Source organism: Asterias rubens, chromosome 14 (genome assembly GCF_902459465.1).
Source record: "Asterias rubens chromosome 14, eAstRub1.3, whole genome shotgun sequence".
Lineage (NCBI taxonomy): Eukaryota > Metazoa > Echinodermata > Asteroidea > Forcipulatida > Asteriidae > Asterias > Asterias rubens.
The window spans coordinates 10,086,483-10,106,312 of NC_047075.1; the positions used below are offsets into that span (position 1 = coordinate 10,086,483).

Genomic DNA, 19,830 nt, shown 5'->3' on the forward strand with positions numbered 1-19,830 from the left:
ATGGAATTATAGTCATAATAATATTTATTGAATAAACATTAAAGGGAAAGTCATACTCATATGCGCCTTATTGGTGAAATACTCAAAATTACCATAGGCCTACTTTCTTTCAGCAAGTGACTTGCATTTTATAATAAGTTTCTTTGAAAATTTTGATGTAGGGAAAACAAAGTTGTGGCTGTATTAATGCCTAAATTATTGTTGATAGTTCTAAAGCACCAAAAGTTGCTTGAAGTGGACAAGAGGAATGGATGATTGAAACTATTATACCAATTTAGCCCTGTTCCATCATTAAGCTAAAATCAGACAGACCAGTGGATTATATTAAAGGCAGTGGACACTATTGGTAATTGCTCAAAATAATTATCAGCATAAAACCTTACTTGGTAACGATTAATGGGGACAGATTGACAGAATAACACATTGTGAGAAACGGCTTCCTCTGAAGTGATGTAGTTTTCGAGAAAGAAGTAATTTTCCACGAATTTGATTTAGAGACCTCAAGTTAAGAATTTGAGGTCTCGAAATCAAGCATCTGAGAGCACACAACTTCGTGTGACAAATTTTTATTTCATTCATATCTCGCAACTTTGACGACCGATTGAGCTCAAATTTTCACAGGTTTGTTATTTTAAGCATATGTTTAGCCTCCATGGATACACCAAGTGAGAAGACTGGTCATTGACAATAACCAATAGTGTCCAGTGTCTTTAATGGTACAACAACAACATGACATAAAACAAAATACATGAGCCGTGTGGGCAAAGCCGCATAGCGTCAACCTGCAGGTACCAGCAACTTGTATACCAAGCACTGATTGTTCACAGATTATTAATGTGTAGGAATTGTTTGTGTGCATGTAAAACCTATGCTGCTTCGTTTCCACTTTGTGTCCATTTTTGTTTTGTTCACTGGCGTTCTTGTCTGTGTGATGTTGCGACTGTAACTGGCCATTTTCTGTACAAAAATGGAGCTTTCAATTTTTGAATACAAATAAATACACAAATCAGTACGAAGGAAGTAAGAGGTCTTTCTTTGCTGAGTACTGATGAAAGTGTTTCGTCTTCACTGCGAGCATTAAATTACGAGATTCCAGAGCCAACACTGCAATGTGATGACGAGTGAACTTACCTGACTACTGTTCGTGCACAGAAAGGTTCTGTATAGATCGTGGATATTGGTAAGATTATCGGTAATACTTGGTTTATTTTGTTGTAAACGCTGGTAGTTTATTGCATTTTACCTAAAATGTACTTGTTTGCTGTCGATGCACGAACCCCTAATATCATTGTGTTTTATAGGTTGTCCCTGCCAGTTTCAGTAAATATTCATTCAATTTCATTGACACGCATTAAATGCAAGCATTTTCACCAATCCCCTTTGAAATACTGGGTTTATGTTTTTAAGACCTTTGCATTCAATTTCGTTTTCTTACAATTAGCATGATTGTATTAGTTATTTTCGTTTCTTTTTTCGCATTGTGATTCATTTCATTCATTCAGTCTGTCACTGAAAGGCGTTAAACTTTACTTTGATGGATTTAAACTTGATGAAATACTTGTACTGATTAAATGAGTCTTGTGGTTTGATGGGTCATAATGGCCACCTGCTCGTTCTCATTATTCTTCACACTCACTCTGGAACAACTTGCGGCACAACATCAGAACTGCTCCGAACGAGAACATGTTCAAACATCGGCTGAAAACTTACCTGGTTACTCATTAATTTGTGTAAAGCGCTTCGGGACTGTTGTGTGAAGCGCTATATAAGTGCCCACAAAAACAACAACAAAGGAATTGTTTGGCCTATCGGGATCTGACACAGTCTCACATCAACAAGTCATTATATGCACGTTAAAACAATGGATGGTGTAAGTTCTTTGCCTAAATTTTGACACCACGTACTGACACTAAGCTTGAGTTAATGTCCATTGGGTAATTAGGACCTCAATTCACTTTTTCCCCATTCATTTCACAAATCAAAAATCTCACAAGTATTAAAATTACACCGTATAATTAATTGAAATTCAAAGAACCAACTCTCGACTGTAGGAAAGGTACACGTTTGGTAATTACTCAAAACAGATAGTAACTTAAAAACTGACTTATCAAGCATTGGAGAGCTGTTGATAGTATACAACACTGTGAAAAACGGCTCCCTCTGAAGTAACGTACTTTTTGAGAAAGAGGGAATTTCTCACTAAAACAATTAAACACTTCTAGCTAGAAGTCTTTTATTCCTAAATGAAAGCACACAAATTTGTCCAACAAAGTTGTTTTTCTTTCATCATTTTCTCGCAACTTCAATGACCGATTGAGGCCAAATTGTCACATGGGGGACGGTTTTTTATGGTTATGATGGGATACACCAATTGAGAACACTGGTCTTTGACAAATTTACCAAACGTGTACAGTGCCTTTAACACCAGAAACGCCATTTTTTATGACTCTGTCGTTACGTTTTTACTGGTATCTACGTGTGTGTTAGTTCGTGGTGTTGGTGACGAAACACGCTTAGTGACTGTTTTTTTGTAAATTTTTTATTTGTTATTTTTTTTAATTAATCATTTATTTTTAATGAGTGATAATGTCAGTCTGTGCTCGCGCCAACATTTTTTGGGTAACTTTGTGTTCACAAGATAGGAATCAGACCAATAACTCCAAAAGGATGCCGCCTAAAAAATGTTTAGGTAATCTGCGTGATAGGTCATCATTAAGCCTAAATAGTAAACACTTTTCATTCGCGTTATAGGAACATTTCAGGGTTTTTGGGGAAGAAAAACCGTTAACACTTTATGTAATATCCACCATGAACGTAAAACTGACGAGGTTAAAGTTGAGATCGATCTGCCATCCGATAACACATTGTTATGACATCGATAAAAACAAAAAAAATAATAACGCGCTCACTGAGCAATGAACTCCGACTTCAAAAAGTAATGATATTTCAGACAGAAAAAAAAAAAAATCATCAAAAAAATAATGATATGTTCATAAGACCGTGTAAGAGTGTGATCTTAGACGAGTTTTTGCTTACAACTTCTGTTATGCTCTTTACCATGAAATAAAACGTAACAACATTATACAATGTCACAATTTCGTTTTAGTTTCAGTTCGAACTGCAGCAAAATCAGTCGTCAAAGATGCCTCCAACATCTCACGAGAAACGCAAACCGGAAGCCAATTTCCCGCGAATCACAGTTGAGCCAATAGTTCTACTCTTCTTCGTGTCCTACAGTATGATAGTCACTCTACGTACAGAGTACGTCACGCTACGAATTTCAAACGGACTCGATGACACAAAGGGTTCCAGGGCCGCCGTGCTCGGATTGGACGAGACGATGTGCCTCCACTACAGCAGTAACCTATCAGTGCGCGATCTATATTCAGAGACCCAATCACGAGCGTCCTTCTGGCTGCTCTTGTTAAATCTATTCCAAGTTGTACCGTCGATTCTAAGCGCGCCTCTGATTGGAATGTGGAGCGACTTAGGTGGTCGGAAACGCGCCATGGTAATCCCGATCATCGGCTATCTGATTGGCTCGTTGGTATGGATCTATGTGACGTATACGAATTCAAATCTTTGGTACCTCCTATTGGCTGAATTCTTCTTAGGCATCGCTGGGGATTTCTCAGCTCTGCTTGCCGTGTGTAATGCATACCTAGCCGATATAACATCAGAGCGGGAACGGACGTTTCGACTCATCATGGTCGGGATCACCATCGAGCTCGGCACTGGGGCGTCTCAAATAGTCGTCGGGTACTGGGTGGTACGGCAGGGCTTCGGAGTTCCCTTCTGGTTCATCGTGGCCGCCATGTTAGCAAGCCTCCTCTACATCTCATTCCTCATGAAGGAATCTCGTAAGACAACGGGAGGCTTAAAAGACCTGGAACTCTTCAACAATCGCCTACTGGATGATGTCTATGGAATGTTTATGCGCTACAGTAAAGATCACCGTCGGCAACTGGTTTTCTTCATGGCCGTTCTGGGCCTCCATATGATGATTCTGTACACAGCATTCCTGCTGGTGCTGTTGTATGTACTTAGCCCGCCCCTCTGTTGGACATCTATAACGGTGGGATATTACGTGGCGTCGGCTCTCCTGCTCGGATCTATAGGTAAACTAATTTAAAGATTCTGCCCCCGATATATACATAATACGGAGTGGAAAAAATATCCGGGCCCGATTTCCTTAGAAATCCTGCACTAACTTTTGTAGAGCATGCAAAACATTACAGTTTCATGTGGCTTGGCCCTTACCTCACAAGCATTACATTTTAAAAATATTTTTGTTAATCAAATCTTGCGGCTTGTTTTGTTGCCGTTATTGTCATTAATTGTCTTATTATGGAGAGTGCATTACAAACATTTTGAGACATGTTCCGGTGTACTAATTTGTAAACTCTCTAAGGCGACATTGGTTTAAAAACAATGATGTAATTTGATGCGCATGAGCGATAGCAAACTGTAAAGACTTCAGGTTTCAGGTTTAGGTTTATTTCCATACCATTTGTACATATACAATATAGGGGGCAAATAATTATAGAACTTAATAACAGTATGTGGAGGTCGCAGACAGGAAGCCTAGGCTTGTACAAGGTCTGGCCTCTTCACTGTTCGCAGAGTAATACTTTCGGGAAATAATCTTTTTCAAACTCTACGAAAGGGGCTACAAAAAGAAAATCACTAAACATGAAAATTACTCAGGAGAGTTGAAGGCAGGATTTGATATTCCTCTTAAAACAGTCCAGATTGCAAGGAGTTCCAAAGAGACGTGGAATAAAGCCGTGGAATGACTCTTTTATTTGTTCTTCATCTCAACAAATAAAAAGTGTATGGTTGAGAAGAATAGGATGAATAATTAGGTCGGACACACTGGGCTGGTGGCACATTACCATGAAAACGTCTGTAGAAAAGACAGAGGCAGGCTACAGACCTACGGAGGGAAAGAGGTTGTTACGTTGACCCCAAATTATAAAGTCTGCTGCCACCTAGCGTCCCAAATTTTTTTCCATTTTACCTTATTCCCTCTGTTTGGTTTCTCAGGAACCTTGCTTGGCGGGAAAATATTCAACATGTGCGTGGACGATCTGGGAGTAATTCAGCTTGGATCGATTTCCTTCGCTGCAAGCCTCGTTTTAGTTGCGTTTAGTAAGACGACAACTATTCTCTTTATTGGTAAGTGTACGAGTGATGAGTGATATATGATTATACAGCTCATTGCAATAGTTAGGAGCGCCCTCAAGAGGCTGTGCTTGACAAGAGCATGATGATATGTGGCCATGATAGCTGCTCGTTTTACACACTCAGTTGCTCAAATAAAAGAAGAGATTCTATCTTAAACCATCTTGCCTTCAGAAAAATAACAGTGTCTAATATTGGCGGTTGTCAGAAAGATGTTGGTCTTTGCTCGTTACGTCAGTGATCGATACTGGATTGTTTATGCAATACGAGCGTTTAACTGATCGCGACACCATCGACTATCGATCACTTACGTCTTGAACCAAAACAAGACAGAGGGCTCTTCTGGTTGATATACTCATTTATAACAACCCCCATAAGGTCGCATTTTCGTGGTGCCGGTGTCGCATGCAATTATGTCCTCTATGCAATACTATCCGGAGGACATTATTGCATATGCAATAATGTCCGCCGGACGGTTTTGCATTTGCAATCGTGTCCGGCCGGACGCTGCTGCATACTGTAATTGTGTCCGCCCGGACACATTTGCAAATGCAGTTGTGTTCGCCCCCCTGCAAAACCGTCCTTGCAGTAAATTAAACACTCTTGGTCGACGGAACACGTTCGCCATTTTGTTTAACAACTATTAGATAAACTTAAGACATTAAATTGTTAATCAATGGGTTGATCACACACACAAAAAAATCCGATTATTTTTTTTTAATCCACCCAGTCAGTTTCCTTTTTGTTTTATAACTTTACTTCTGACTATTTTCTTATCTATGTGACTGTAAATAACTATTCTTGTAATTGTTGGTATGTTGCAGCTGGACTTTCCGGTTCGTTCCGGTTTTTGGTTTCTCCCGCGGTTCGTTCCAGGTTATCCAAGCTCGTGGATGAAGAAGATCAAGGTGAAGAAGTTTGTCACTTTTCACAGCGAATCACTAATTAGTGCACATGTCTCTCAGTTGTTATGTTTTTGTTTTACTCATTAGACCGATAATAATGTGATTCATTTTGTACCAAATGAACTAATAGAAAAACAAATGGATTAACCTTTTGATGCATGAATAGTCTTTTATAATGTTTTTGTTGTTGCTGGTGTGGCATACAGCAAGTTGTGTAGAAAGTTCATGTGATAGCGCCCTCTCTAAATCAATTTTCTTCAGCCCTTGTTTAAACCAATGGGGAAAAACACACCGGAAACAAAATCCCCCGTGTCACCAGTTAGCGCTTTCTCACTTGGTGTATCTCATCATATGCATAAAATAACAAACCTGTGAAAATTTGAGCTCAATTTGGTCATCGTAGTTGGGAGAAAATGATGAACGAATTTGTGTGCTTTCAGATAGGAATAAAAGACTTCTAGCTAGAAGTATTTTATTATCATAGTAAGAAAGTACCTTAAAGTCAAAATCTATGCTACTTCAGAGGGAGCCGTTTCTCACAATGTTTTATTCTATCAACAGCCTTCCAATGCTCGTTACCAAGTCACTTTTTATGTTAATATTTGTTTTGAGTAATTACCAAACGTGTACCTTCCCTTTAAAGACATTGGACACTTTTGGTAATTGTCAAAAACCAGTCTTCTCACTTGCTGTATCTCAAAATGTGCATAAAAGAACAAACATGTGAAAATTTGAGCTCAATCGGTCATCGATGTTGCGAGATAATAATGAAAGAAAAAACACCCTTGTCACACGAAGTTGTGTGCTTTTAGATGCTTGATTTCGAGACCTCAAATTCTGAATCTGAGGTCTCGAAATCAAATTCGTGGAAAATTACTTCTTTCTCAAAAACTACATTACTTCAGAGGAAGCCGTTTCTTACAATGTTTTATACTATTAACCTCTCCCATTACTCGTTACTGAGTAAGGTTTTATGCTAATAATTATTTAGAGTAATTACCAATAGTGTCCACTGCCTTTAAAGTTATAGTGTAACCAACCTTTTCACCGGTTCTTTTTTTGTGTATAGGTGCGATGTTCTCTTTGGCCAGCAGTATTGAGAGTATGGGCCATTTGATTGGTCCACTTTTATTCAATGTGATGTACAGTTTTACAACGTACCACTTCCAAGGGACGACGTTTCTTGTCATGGCGTCCATTTACGCGCCGATTTGCATCATGATAGGGTAAGTGGTAACAATTTCTTCACGATGTGCCCATATATAGCCCATAATAACCTTTGCATTGGCTGCAATTCTTGATGTCTCGTGCACGCGTAAAAGGCTATCATTAGATAAGGTTTTAAAGACAGTGGACACTATTGGGAATTGTCACAGACTATAGCTTTCACAGTTGGTGTATCTCAACATATGCTTAAAATAACAAACCTGTGAAAATTTGAGCTCAATCGGTCATCAAAGTTGCGAGATAATAATGAAAGAAAAAACACCCTTGTCACACGAAGTTGTGTGCGTTTAGATGGTTGATTTCGATACCTCAAGTTCTAAATCTGAGGTGTCGAAATCAAATTCGTGGAAAACTACTTCTTTCTCGAAAACTATGGCACTTAAGAGGGAGCCTTTGCTCACAATGTTTTGTACCATCAACCTCTCCCCATTACTCGTCACCAAGAAAGGTTTTATGCCAACAATTATTTTGAGTAATTACCAATAGTGTCCACTGCCTTTAAACGGCAGTTTGAAGACACTGGACACAAATAACGTAAAAGAATACCCAAGTAGAGTGCAGTAAGTGACCAAATCTATAAAGTTGTATATCAACCTCTCCCCGTTACTCGTAATCAAGATAGGTTTTATGATAATCATTATTTTGAGTAATTGATAATAGTGTCCACTGCCTTTAAGAACGAGTCACTGCTTTATTCCCATTCATATTGGTAAAATGGCGTAATAAAGTAAGAAACTCTGTAAAACTTATCCGTTTTTCCGACGTCCTTGAGCTCTGTACGTGTGTTGAAAATCAATACGTTGACACAACACATTCATGACCCTACTTATAAACTTATTTTGAGCGGCATAATTGACATAAACAAATTACCCAAAAAATAATGACTATTATGTTGTTGTGCTGTGTCTTCTATTGTAATATTTTTGTCTTCGATTCTAACAGATACTATCAGTGGAGAGGATGGCGGTCTGGTTTGCTGAACGTCCGCCGCGAAGATCCAACGCAACCAGATACAGAACGACTGTTGACACCATAAAACCTTGCACGAGTTCGGATGAGTTTAAATCGTTGAATATTCATGTCATAAATGACATCACCTGTATCAGAGGAGCAGAGCTGCATTAATTAAAGAACCGTGGACACTATTGGTAATTGTCAAAGAGCAGTCTTCTCACTATAGGTGTGTCTCAACATATGCATAAGATAACAAACCTGTGAAAAATTTAGCTCAAATTGGTCGTCGGAGTTGCGAGATAATAATGAAAGAAGAAAAAAAACACCTATGTCAGACTGTGTTGTGTGCTTACAGATGCTTGATTTCGAGACCTAATTCTAAATCTGAGGTCTCGAAATCAAATTTTGTGGAAAATTACTTCTTTCTCGATAACCGGGTATGTACTGGACTGGGCTTTAAAGGCAGTGGACACTATTGGTAATTACACAAAATAATTATTGGCATAAAACCTTTCTTTGTTAAAAGTTATGGGGAGAGGTTGATGGTATAAAACATTGTGAGAAATGGCTCCCTCTGAAGTGCCATAGTTTTCGAGAAAGAAGTAATTTTCCACGAATTTGATTTCGAGACCTCAAGTTTAGAACTTGAGGTCTCGAAATCAACCATCTAAACGCACACAACTTCGTGTGACAAGTGTGTTTTCTTCTTTCATTATTATCTCAAAACTGTGATGACCGATTGAGCTCAAATTTTCACAGGTTTGTTATTTTATGCATATGTTGAGATACACCAACTGTAAAGGCTAGTCTTTGACAGTTACCAATAGTGTCCACTGCCATTAAGTTGACTCGACGAAATTGAAAGATTATTGTATAAAAAGACGGCTTTGAAAAGCACATCTATTCCTGCGATAACCGGGTATGTACTGGACTGGGCTTTAAAGACAAGTACCTGCTACTTAGATCCAGTGATTCCATTGGATACAATGACATCATTGGATAACCGTGCAGTGACACGAGCTTTCCATGATGTGCTTTGATTTGTCGAGGTTATTTTCGGTCGTCTGCATGCTGTGTCCACGTACGTGTGTATTATGTATTTTAGTAAATCTTGCACGTAATGTTGGTGTAGAATTCGACTATTATTTTGTCTTTATGTGAAATGAATGTTGGTCAATGTGAAGATACACGACGGCTGGAGGCCAGTCTCTGGCGTTGTTCACGAGCCTCGAAGTGTGACGTCAGATGTTCAGGCTAGATGTTTATCAGTCTCCTCAGTGCACAGCCTGGTTTAATTTGTCACAAGTTTTCCCCGCGAGAGGGCGCTATCATACAGTAACCGCTCTCTTATATCATAGCCTGAACATTATAACGTTACAATTTGGGGGTCGTGAATTACGCCTGAGATTTGCCTTCATCATTTCACATGACCTTCACTGTGGTAATGGATATTCGCAGTTAAACCCATGTGTATACATAAACCAAAACCCCGGTCTTCGCGGATTAAGGACAGGCGACCCGTCTACCACATACAAACCACTCGACAAGAAAATTAGGGCGGTTCTCAGAGCTGTGTGTTGAGAGAGTTGTGACATGAAAGGACCAGTTTTATTTTGTCACGTGGTTGCTGGACGCCATGTTGTCTCCAAATGCAGCACAACCCAACTAGTCTGGCACCCCGTGTCTCACCCAATAATTTGGGGGGAACAAAATAGCTTCTAATCGCAATTTGTCGTATAAACTCTCCCAATATACGGCTCTGGCAGTTCTTAAATGACAGTGCCCTCTTGTGGAGAAACTGTGACATTGAACACGAGAATGATAGCTCCAAGACTAGGCTTTTATGAAAGCTTTAATTTCTGTTGGAAAAACTGGTTGAAAATAACACCATGGAAATTATTTTATTCAAGGAGATGTGTTATTGGTCATTACTCGTTACCAAGTAAGGTTGTATGCTAATAATTATTCTAAGTAAAATATTATCAATGGTGTCCACTGCCTTTAATAAAGGTTAATCAACCCATCTGTTTTTCGTATTATTTTGTTCATCATTTATTTTCAAGGCAATGGCGTGTGATTGATTGATTAAAAACCATGTTTTATCCCAAACAATACTGATTATCTTTTACTGGCCTCCGTGTACAAATTTAGATTGTTCTCTGATATGCGTAGGTTTTAAAATCTATAGACCGTTTTGTTATAATCAAGCGGAGTCGTCACAAACGTATGAAGTTTGGTGCCGAAACACAGTTTGCATAAAATTCTTCTTTTATCTTAATTTAGATATAATTTGTAAGCGTAGCGTAACAAAGTGGCAGGCAAAACATCGATGAAATACTGAAATATGAATTCTTGAAACTTGCATTATTATACAAGTGGAAAACAACTCTCTCAAAACTGTCCAAACCATCTCAAGGTGGCCTAAATTCAGAATTTTACGAACAAACCAATGAGGTTAACAGCAAGCAAAACTACAATTCTACAAATAAGTACAAGGTTTTTACATCAAGCACTTAACACACTATTGGTAGTTACTTAAAATAATCACCAAAACGCCTCAGCGAACTGCAAGTGTTCTTTTTAAATTGAAGTAACTATGAGAGTTTGGTATACTTATAAAGAAAAGAATGATTTCATGAATAAAAAACACTAGGTTATCAATATTGATTGAGACCCCCTGGTTAAAGGCATGTCCACCTGTATTTATTAGCAAACTTTATGCATATATGCCGATGTCACAGGGAATTCTGTCCGTCGGAGATTCTGTCCCCAAATGGGAAATTAACATTGGCTGAAGGAGGATGATTCAAAAGAGGGCGCTATCGGAAGTAGTTTGTACATAGTTTGCCGTATTGGGGGGGGGGGGGGATCTCCGGGGGATCTCCACTCCTTCATCTGAGTAGGGCGCCCTCGCCTCAAAAAGAAGATTGTTCATTGACTGATCCTGCGCGCCGTGGCGCATACAAAGCAGTGCAATTCCATTGTTTCGCCAGCGGTTTACCTCTGAGTTGGCTGCTGAGAGACGTCATTGCATAATGAAGCATAAAAAACTATCGTATCAGTATTTATTCAGCATAGGAACACACACAACATACAATCATAAACAAGTTTACCCCCAAAATATAGCCGGAAGACCTTCAATTACAATATCCCTGGCCATAATAATGTGAGGCTCTTCAGTCTTCTTCTGAAGTAGTTTGAACTCGCTGGCTGTCGAGGACGATGCTCAAGATATCCGTCACAGAACACCACTTTGAAGAAACCGTTTGCCAGCATAGTGCTTGTAGACTGAAGTACTTCTCGTCACCTTGTCGTGTCATCGCGGGGCGAAGCAGGGAGCAGAGAACGAGGTTACAACTTAAAGGCATTGGACACCTTTAGTAACTGTCAAAGACCAGTCTTCTCATTTTGGTGTGTATCAACATATTTATGTGCACAGAACCGTACACCTGTGACAATTTGAACTCAATATTGGGTGTCGAAGTTGCGAGATAATAATGGAAGAAAACAATACAATTGTCACCCGAATTCGTGTGCTTTAAGATGTTTGATTTTGGGACCTCAATAATCTAATTCTGAGATCTCGAAATCAAATTCAAATAACTTTAGTGTAAAATTACTTTTTCCTCGAAAACTACGTTACTTCAGAGAGACAATAGAGACAATAGTGTACAGTGCATTTAAAGGCAGTGGACACTATTGGTAATTGTCAAAGACTAGCCCTCACAGTTGGTGTATCTCAACATATGCATAAAATAATTAACCTGTGAAAATTTGAGCTCAATCGGTCATCAAAGTTGCGAGATAATAATGAAAGAAGAAAACACCCTTGTCACACGAAGTTGTGTGCGTTTAGATGGTTGATTTCGAGACCTCAAGTTCTAAATCTGAGGTCTCGAAATCAAATTCGTGGAAAATTACTTTTTTTCTCGAAAACTATGGCACTTCAGAGGGAGCCGTTTCTCACAATGTTTTATATTATCAACCTCTCCCCAATACTCGTCACCAAGAAAGGTTTTATGCTTATAATTTTTTTGAGTAATTACCAATAGTGTCCACTGCCTTTAAGTTAAACAGGAGAGAACGACGACAAAATTTAATTATAAAAAATGAAAAGCAGACGGGGAAACTAGCCTGAATATCTGACATCTAGTGGGGGTACTACGAACAAAGCAACACAAACCAAAATTAATTGTATTGAGCAAAAACTGGCTCTGAAATCGTGTTGGTAATTTCCAAGCGTTCAAAGCCCATGGGTGGCTAACTGTGTATATATTAAAGTCCGCAACTAACGGTCGTGCAATAACGCGTGTTTTCTTCCGTACCAGAGATACCATAGTCATCTGACCGATCGATTATCGGAAGAGGGATGATCGATGGGAAGGGGGTGAACATTATCGCGCGGAAGGGCAGTTATCTCGAGGGAGCTGCAGTGTGTTCTTCTCGGAGCGCATTGAGCCGTTTGTCATTGACCACTTCCTGAATACACACTCGCATATCACACCACCCTACTGAGACTGTAAGGCTCTACAATCTACTTCTCAAGGAGTTTGAACTCGCTGGCTGTCGAGGACGATGCTCAAGATATCCGTCACAGAACACCACTTTGAAGAAACCGTTTGCCAGCATAGTGCTTGTTAGATTGAAGTACTTTCCATCACCTTGTCATGTCATAGCGGAGGCTATAAGCAGGGAGCATGGAATGAGGCCACAACTTAGCAGAAGCTAATCCGACGGTAGAAAACAACGACACCCCATAAAAAAAGACGGGGGAAACTAGCATGAACATCTGACGTCATACTGTGAGGCTCTTGAATAACGCCAGTGAGCAACCTACAGCCTAGGTCAATCTCGTCCATCTTCACATTTCATCTACATTCATTTCACTTTAGAGACACACGGTCAAATTATACACCAACACTAGATGTAGTCTGGTTCCCAGACCCAAACATATCATACTAGTCTCTGTCGAATTTAGGGTCCGGTATCACCCAAAATCACGTGACCAAAAAGGAGGAATTCCTCCTTTTTCGAAGTTATCCGAAATGTTCCGAACGTGTTGTCGTCAGCATTCGGACAGTATCGTTGATGTTCGGTATGGAATCGTAATGTCAGTCCTGTCGGCCGTAGATCCTGGAGTTTGTTATGCCAGCTATTACCATTGCAGGCGTTGTGTCTAAATAAAGCGTTTGCAAAGCGATGCGACAAGTTCAAAATATATAAACCTGGGAAATCGCTCCGGGATCTGGTAAGTTTTCGTCCTTTTTCTTCACACAAATATTTTTTCAAACGTGTGTTGACTTTAGTGTTCATTAGACATTGATTGAGGATTAAGTTTCATGATTTTTGAAAGTGGTAAAAATGGGGCAAATATGGTGACTAGCTGTCGAAATTATACGTGTTGAACCAGATTGTCATTAATTGACGATCAAACTAATCTCGTAACCCTCCGGCCTTGCGGGTGTTGGGAGGAGGGTTACGTTATCGCAACTAGTAGTTGTGCAGACATGGTTTCCCTGGAGATGACCCCCGACCCTGACAAGTTGCGTCATGCTCTATTTTTAATCGTGGGTGATACCTGACCTAAGATGTTTAACAAGAGACGTCAAGGAATCTTTGGTCAGGGGACCAGACTACACTAGAGGTTCTACATTGACAATGCATTCAGCAGACGACTCAAAGTAGGTGGCCCTTCTTTGTGAGGTCATATAGTTTGTCAGCTGTAACCACAATACCCGACCAATCAAAACACAGCAATGGAAAGCGCTCGTCAATGCACGTTTAATCAATGAAATGTTTGTATCCAATGAAATCACTGGTTCTGAAAAGCAAGTACCTGTCTTTATCCTTGCGGATACAGAAAGGGACCAGTTTAGGGGGAAATGAGGTCATTTGCTAATGATTTCGTTGAGTTGGTTTGTAGGCACCTCAAATTCAAGGTTGTCTCTTTAACTTATACAATAATATATGAGGAAAAATAAGAAAATTGTGTGGCTTGATTGGGAGTCAGTGGTAGTTTATAGCCATTATACACTTTCGGAACAGAATGTTTTTTTTTAAGTTCACAGATTTACAAATAACTTACAGGATTTACAAAGGGTAATGGTAAAGGACTTCTCTTAAAATGTTATTTCACGAAATGCTTTACTATTTCAGAAACATTAAACAATTATCAATTCTCGACAACGATAATTACGGATTATAGTAAACACATGTCATGACACGGCGAAATGCGCGGAAACAAAGGTGGGTTTTCCCGTTATTTTCTCCCGATTCCGATACCCGATTGATCCTAAATGTTCACAGGTTATTTTACATATAAATTGTGATACACGAAGTGTGGGCCTTTGGACAATACTGTTTACCGAAAGAGTAAAATGGCTTTAACTGGGGTGGTGGGTAGTTCAACTAGCAAGAGCTAGTTTGGGTGTTGGTACGTGTAGTTTGAAAGGAGAGTGGAATAAACAATACATGATGTAGCACACTTTTGTTTAAATAGACCGCTCAGAAAAGGCACGCTCTGAGCAAAATACAAACAAATTAAATTGTTCACCACTTTAATATGGAGTTTCATAAAAATATGTAACACGATCATGTCGCTCTACAGCATTACCGACCGAACATTTTTCAAACCAAATATCAAATTGTTACATCATGTTGAAGATACGGCAGTTCCCGAGTTAAGTTAAATATAGCATTAAAATCAATGGAATATTACCCAGCCAGTAGAAGTGGCTTCGATCGTACTTTTTGTAAGACATTGTTAAACATGAACGATCTTATTCGGGCTGAGCAAAGATTGAGTAATGTGCGTTTTGAAAGTTGCTTCAAAACAGCAAACATGAAGTGCACTCCACTAAGAAAACTCCCGTACAAAATGCAAAAAAATCAATACAAAAAAATCCAGAATGTAAAACTTTTTAAAAAAAGAAGAAGATGAAACAAGTGCATTCAGCTATTTATATAGGAAAGGGAAAACTTTGTATTGATTCTTGAAATTGTATGCTCAATTTGATATGGGGAATCCTAAGTACTGCTGAGTATTATTCTATCTCGCAATCAAAATACGTCTACACAGTTGCACATTTACAAATGTCCGCCCATGACTCTTTAAAATATCCAAGTAATCACATGCGAATGTTATTTGCATGCGAATGTTATTTGCATGTGTATGTTATTGTTTGATGTTGGCAATGGTGTGGTAAGGACCCATCTTTTTTGAGAATGAGGTTGTGAAATGTTTTGTAAGAGAGGGTAATAAATGCAACGACAAGTTAAACCAGTTGAAGGGGATGTCCGAGACCTATAATTGTGTCACTCACATGACGACTGTATTTAATGACAAAGTAATACATCAATGGTTATTTTCCTTGCCTCTTAACAAAACACAAGAAGAAAAAAAAAATTAAAAAAACGGTTGTCCTTCAACACAATTTCGATAGGAGACAGAAAGAAGAAGCAAGAAAAAAGGTCAAGATTTTGACTGTACGTTTGTTGGTTGCATCTAGCTCACTGGCCCCGCCTTCGTTGAAATCACCTCTTGGTTAAAAAATATTCTCGTTTCCTCTTGAGATTTATCCCGACAACCAAATTTATTAGATCCCCTCTAGGCATTGCTACGAATTGGCTCGGTCTGTCCATCCCCCCCCCCGAAAACTACAATAAACGAGTGCAACATAGTGACACCGCAGACACGACTAGTCTGCCCATCTATGGTTGTCGCTTCCGCTTCAGTTATTAAGTTATAAAAATTGTGCAAGCCATTCCAGCGGCCCGCGCACCATCATCAAGCGATATCCGCTCAGTGTGAAAAAGACCTGCAGCCTAAACGGAATCAAGATATGTTATAGTTCACATAGAATATGATTAATAAACCAATGTCACCTATAATACCATCAAAATGTCAATATTTCCGGTTGGCTGGATGTGCAGTTTTGACAGCCGGACATGTATTGGTTGAACATTCTTAATACAGGCAACGATGCTCTGAATCTCTCAATGATGTTCTTTTTGTTGGCACTGGCTAGTCTAGGTTCCTAGACCATTGGTGTTGCGTGGTCACACACAACCAACGTTCCGATTATGCACGGCAAAAACTGTACACGCTTGTAATGAACGAACGCTAGCGGGCGCTCTGTTTCTCTGATTTCCTGTGCTCACCAAGTTGGTGAGCACAGGACATAGACCTTATCGCAAATACTGGGGCGCGCGCGTAAAGCTTGGAATTAGGTGCATTGTGGTCTTGCTGGTATCAAAATTTGATCCATATCTATCCCACAATCACCTCATTCAACAGTCTGCGCTTGCGCATTGGTATTTGCGATAAGGTCTATGGGGAGATCCGGAAATCAGAGAAACAGAGCGCCCGCTAGCGTTCGTTCATTACAAGCGTGTACAGTTTTTGCCGTGCATAATCTGAACGTTGGTTGTGTGTGACCACGCAACACCAATGGTCTAGGAACCTAGACTAGGCACTGGCTTGTTTGAAGTCCATCATGAGTTTGAAACGTGTCTGAAGAGGTGAAGCACCTCTATTCACATCGGTGTTTAACTCTGTCTTTTTGAAAAAACCTAATCCACTTTGTCACAACCATCGTATGTTGACACTTTATTATTTCTAATGGTGATTGAAAAGGCTGGGAAGATTTGTACCTGGTCATATAGAGTGGTGTCAATCATTTTGCGTTGCAACTGAAATGGTCTATACTTAAATGCACTGGACACTGATGGTATTTAATCAAAATAATTGTTAGCATAACAACTAACTTGGTAACAAACAATGGAGCGCTGTTGATAGTATAAAACATGAGAAACGGCTCCCTTTGAAATAAAGTAGTTTTTTTGAGAAAGAAGTATTTTTCCACACAAATATTTGAGTTTGATTTCGATACCTCAGAATTCGATTTTGAAGTCCCGAAATCAAGCATCTGAAAGTACACAACTTCATGTGACAATGGTGTTTTTCTTTCATTATTATCTCGCAACTTCGACGACCAATCGAGTTTAAATTTTCATATGTTTGTTATTTTGTGCATATGTTGAGATACACCAATTGAGAAGACTGGTCTTTGACAATTACCAGAGGCGTCTAGTGTCATTAAGGTATTTTGTCAAAAACTATTTAATATGCCAACAAGTTAATCAAAATCACTCTGTTGCTGGTTTCTAGATTTCCTCCTACACTTTTTACTGGAAAATGTCGATAAAGAAGGTACGTAATGAAGTGGTGTGAAAAAAGGGCTTCAGGAAACCAGAGCTGCATGCAAAGGGGGACTTTTTTTGGTGGCCAAATAGGGATTTTTAAACATAAATCGTGGCATAACATCTATTTGGGTGATTCAGGTGCATATTGGCATATTGGCATATTGTTTCTGGAGAAAGGTACTGTGTGTCTGTGTCTAATTAAGAACTAGAAATATTACCGGAAACGTCCGAAAAGAGAGCCTGTAAAAGGACGTCACGAAACGTAGCTAGAAAAAAAAAGAAACGTATGGAAGTGTTGTGAAGAGAAATGTAAAAACAGAGCTGCATGCAAAGTGCGATTTTCTCTTCTTCTCCAGCAATTGCCATTTATTAATTTAAACATAAATCATGCGATTACATCTATCTGGGTGATTCAGGTGCCGCAGAGTGCTTACGGAAAGAGAAAGATACTGTGAAAGATACTGTGTGTCTGTGTTCACCCTGTTAGTGATACTTGCGCTGGGTTTCAAGACGTGCTCTTTATCACGGCATCTACCTTCAAAGATGCTGCCGGCAATCAACACTGTATCCTGAGGGAAATTGTTCTCCACTCCCACTTTTGTTTCTTTGATTTTACTTCCTTCCTACAATTTGCGTCTGAGTGTTATCTCCGTAAAGAGGTTGAGTTTGATGGATCGATACAGCAACTGAACGGCCAGTGTCCTCAGGCTGAAGGGGTTACGTAGGGCCCACATTACCCTCAAACCTCTAACAATGTTGTTGCATGGTTTTGCTCTTGTTCCCGTTCACGATCTTAGCATGCACAAACACTCATGCAACACTTGGTTGGCTAGTGTGTGCAGTGTTCTCCTCTCACCTCTGTGGTACGGCACTGGCATGAAACCCGGCTAATTATTAAGGCTATAATATGTAAGTAAATTTGCGCATTGGTTTCATACTAAGCCACGAGGGTTTTTTTCCTGGTCCTCTGGCTGTCCTCGAAACTGACGTGGCTGGCCATACATGCCAGTAGCTGGAACATGTTGTCCTACGCAATTCAGATTTCCAGATGCAAGTAAAGATGAGTCTCCCTTATAAGAATATACACGCATAGATTGCTTTGCAAACGGTATGTAGTGAATTCTTAAGATGGATGTCTTTTTGTATTTTAGGCAGTATTTCGAGGGAACACGTGTCTAACTATAAACGGAATGCAGCAGTGTTGTTTTCAACTTTACGTGCTTCGCATAGAACAACATAAACGATTATAGGACAAGTCTGGACGCGATTGGACTTGTTCAAATGGTTGACGTGCACTAGAGCTTCCAATGCGGGACATAGGACACACACTAAACTCAAATACAGCTTCCTAGAGAAAACAATTTCAATGTTGCGGAAGACGCTACGTCAAACCAAATGTCTTCATAAAACAACCCGGTGTGGCGGTTTCAGTCTTCCGCCGTGTTCAGTTTTCCGGGTGACGTAGCCGGACATTTCACCACGTTGTTGGAACGGTTTAAGCTTTCCGGCGTGTTCAGTTTTCCGGGTGACGTAGCCAGACAAAAATACAGCCGCGAGTACCCTGGCGAGTACTGTAGTTCTCTCAGTGACCCCAAATTGTTTATTATTACGATTCTTTACTGTTTAATCACATTATCTTGCCCCATCTTTACACGTATTCATGCGTACAGCTGTAAGCAGGTCACACTGCTTGTGCCACACCAAATTCTCTCTTACGATCCACACGCGTTCGCCGCTCGTTGTACTCGTGGACGCCGCCATGACAGCTACCGGAGAGTAACACGGATGACTCAATACAGCACTCAAAATTGACTACTTTTGCTTGCTGTGCGCAGGCATTGCATGACGTAATGTTACCGTATTTAGTCATTCGGAAAACTGAACACGGCGGAAAGTTGAAACCGCCACACCGGCTGACTGTCTAAACAACCCATTTTGACGCAATGCAATTTAGCAAACACCCCAACGCACAGTTAACCTGGAAGACACTGGAGATAATCTCTGTAGTTAGGAATGTCAATACAAAATCATATACAACCATTATAAACCGCACAAAAATTCAACATTTTACACTACAAGGTGTGAAAGTAACACTAATTTCTGGTCGGTTTCAGGAATATTTAGTGAAACGCCACCTCAGTTCTGCTGCATCAGTGGTACCCTTTTCTCAAAGAATATAATTGTTGTAATGGCTGAGCATGCATTAATATCATACTTATTTATTGCAATGGCTCACGTAAACAAGTTCACGAGAAAGAAATCAATCCACCGTGATGCTGCACTCTCAAAAACACCCTGTATTAAATTGACTCTGCTCCAGGTCTCGCGGGGCCTGACACGTTTATGGATCATTATT

General features: G+C 39.7%; 1 protein-coding gene across 1 annotated transcript; it reads left to right on the forward strand.

Moving 5' to 3' along the window:
• The first annotated feature begins 907 nt into the window (after nucleotides 1-907).
• Nucleotides 908-8,508, forward strand: LOC117299413 (proton-coupled folate transporter-like). Its single transcript, XM_033782952.1, has 6 exons — nucleotides 908-1,180; nucleotides 3,107-4,118; nucleotides 5,047-5,178; nucleotides 6,009-6,092; nucleotides 7,159-7,315; nucleotides 8,259-8,508. Exons 2-6 carry the CDS (start codon nucleotides 3,143-3,145, stop codon nucleotides 8,350-8,352), a joined length of 1,443 nt encoding a protein of 480 aa, XP_033638843.1. The 5' UTR covers nucleotides 908-1,180; nucleotides 3,107-3,142; the 3' UTR covers nucleotides 8,353-8,508.
• The last annotated feature ends 11,322 nt before the right edge of the window (nucleotides 8,509-19,830 follow it).

What these genes read in the sequence shown, in the direction of transcription:
- LOC117299413 (XM_033782952.1), top strand. Translation starts at nt 3,143, where the DNA reads ATGCCTCCAACATCTCACGAGAAACGCAAACCGGAAGCCAATTTCCCG. An exon ending in CGTGGATGAAGAAGATCAAG is followed by an intron (nt 6,093 to 7,158) that starts GTGAAGAAGTTT and finishes TTTTGTGTATAG; the next exon opens with GTGCGATGTTCTCTTTGGCC. An exon ending in CCGATTTGCATCATGATAGG is followed by an intron (nt 7,316 to 8,258) that starts GTAAGTGGTAAC and finishes CGATTCTAACAG; the next exon opens with ATACTATCAGTGGAGAGGAT.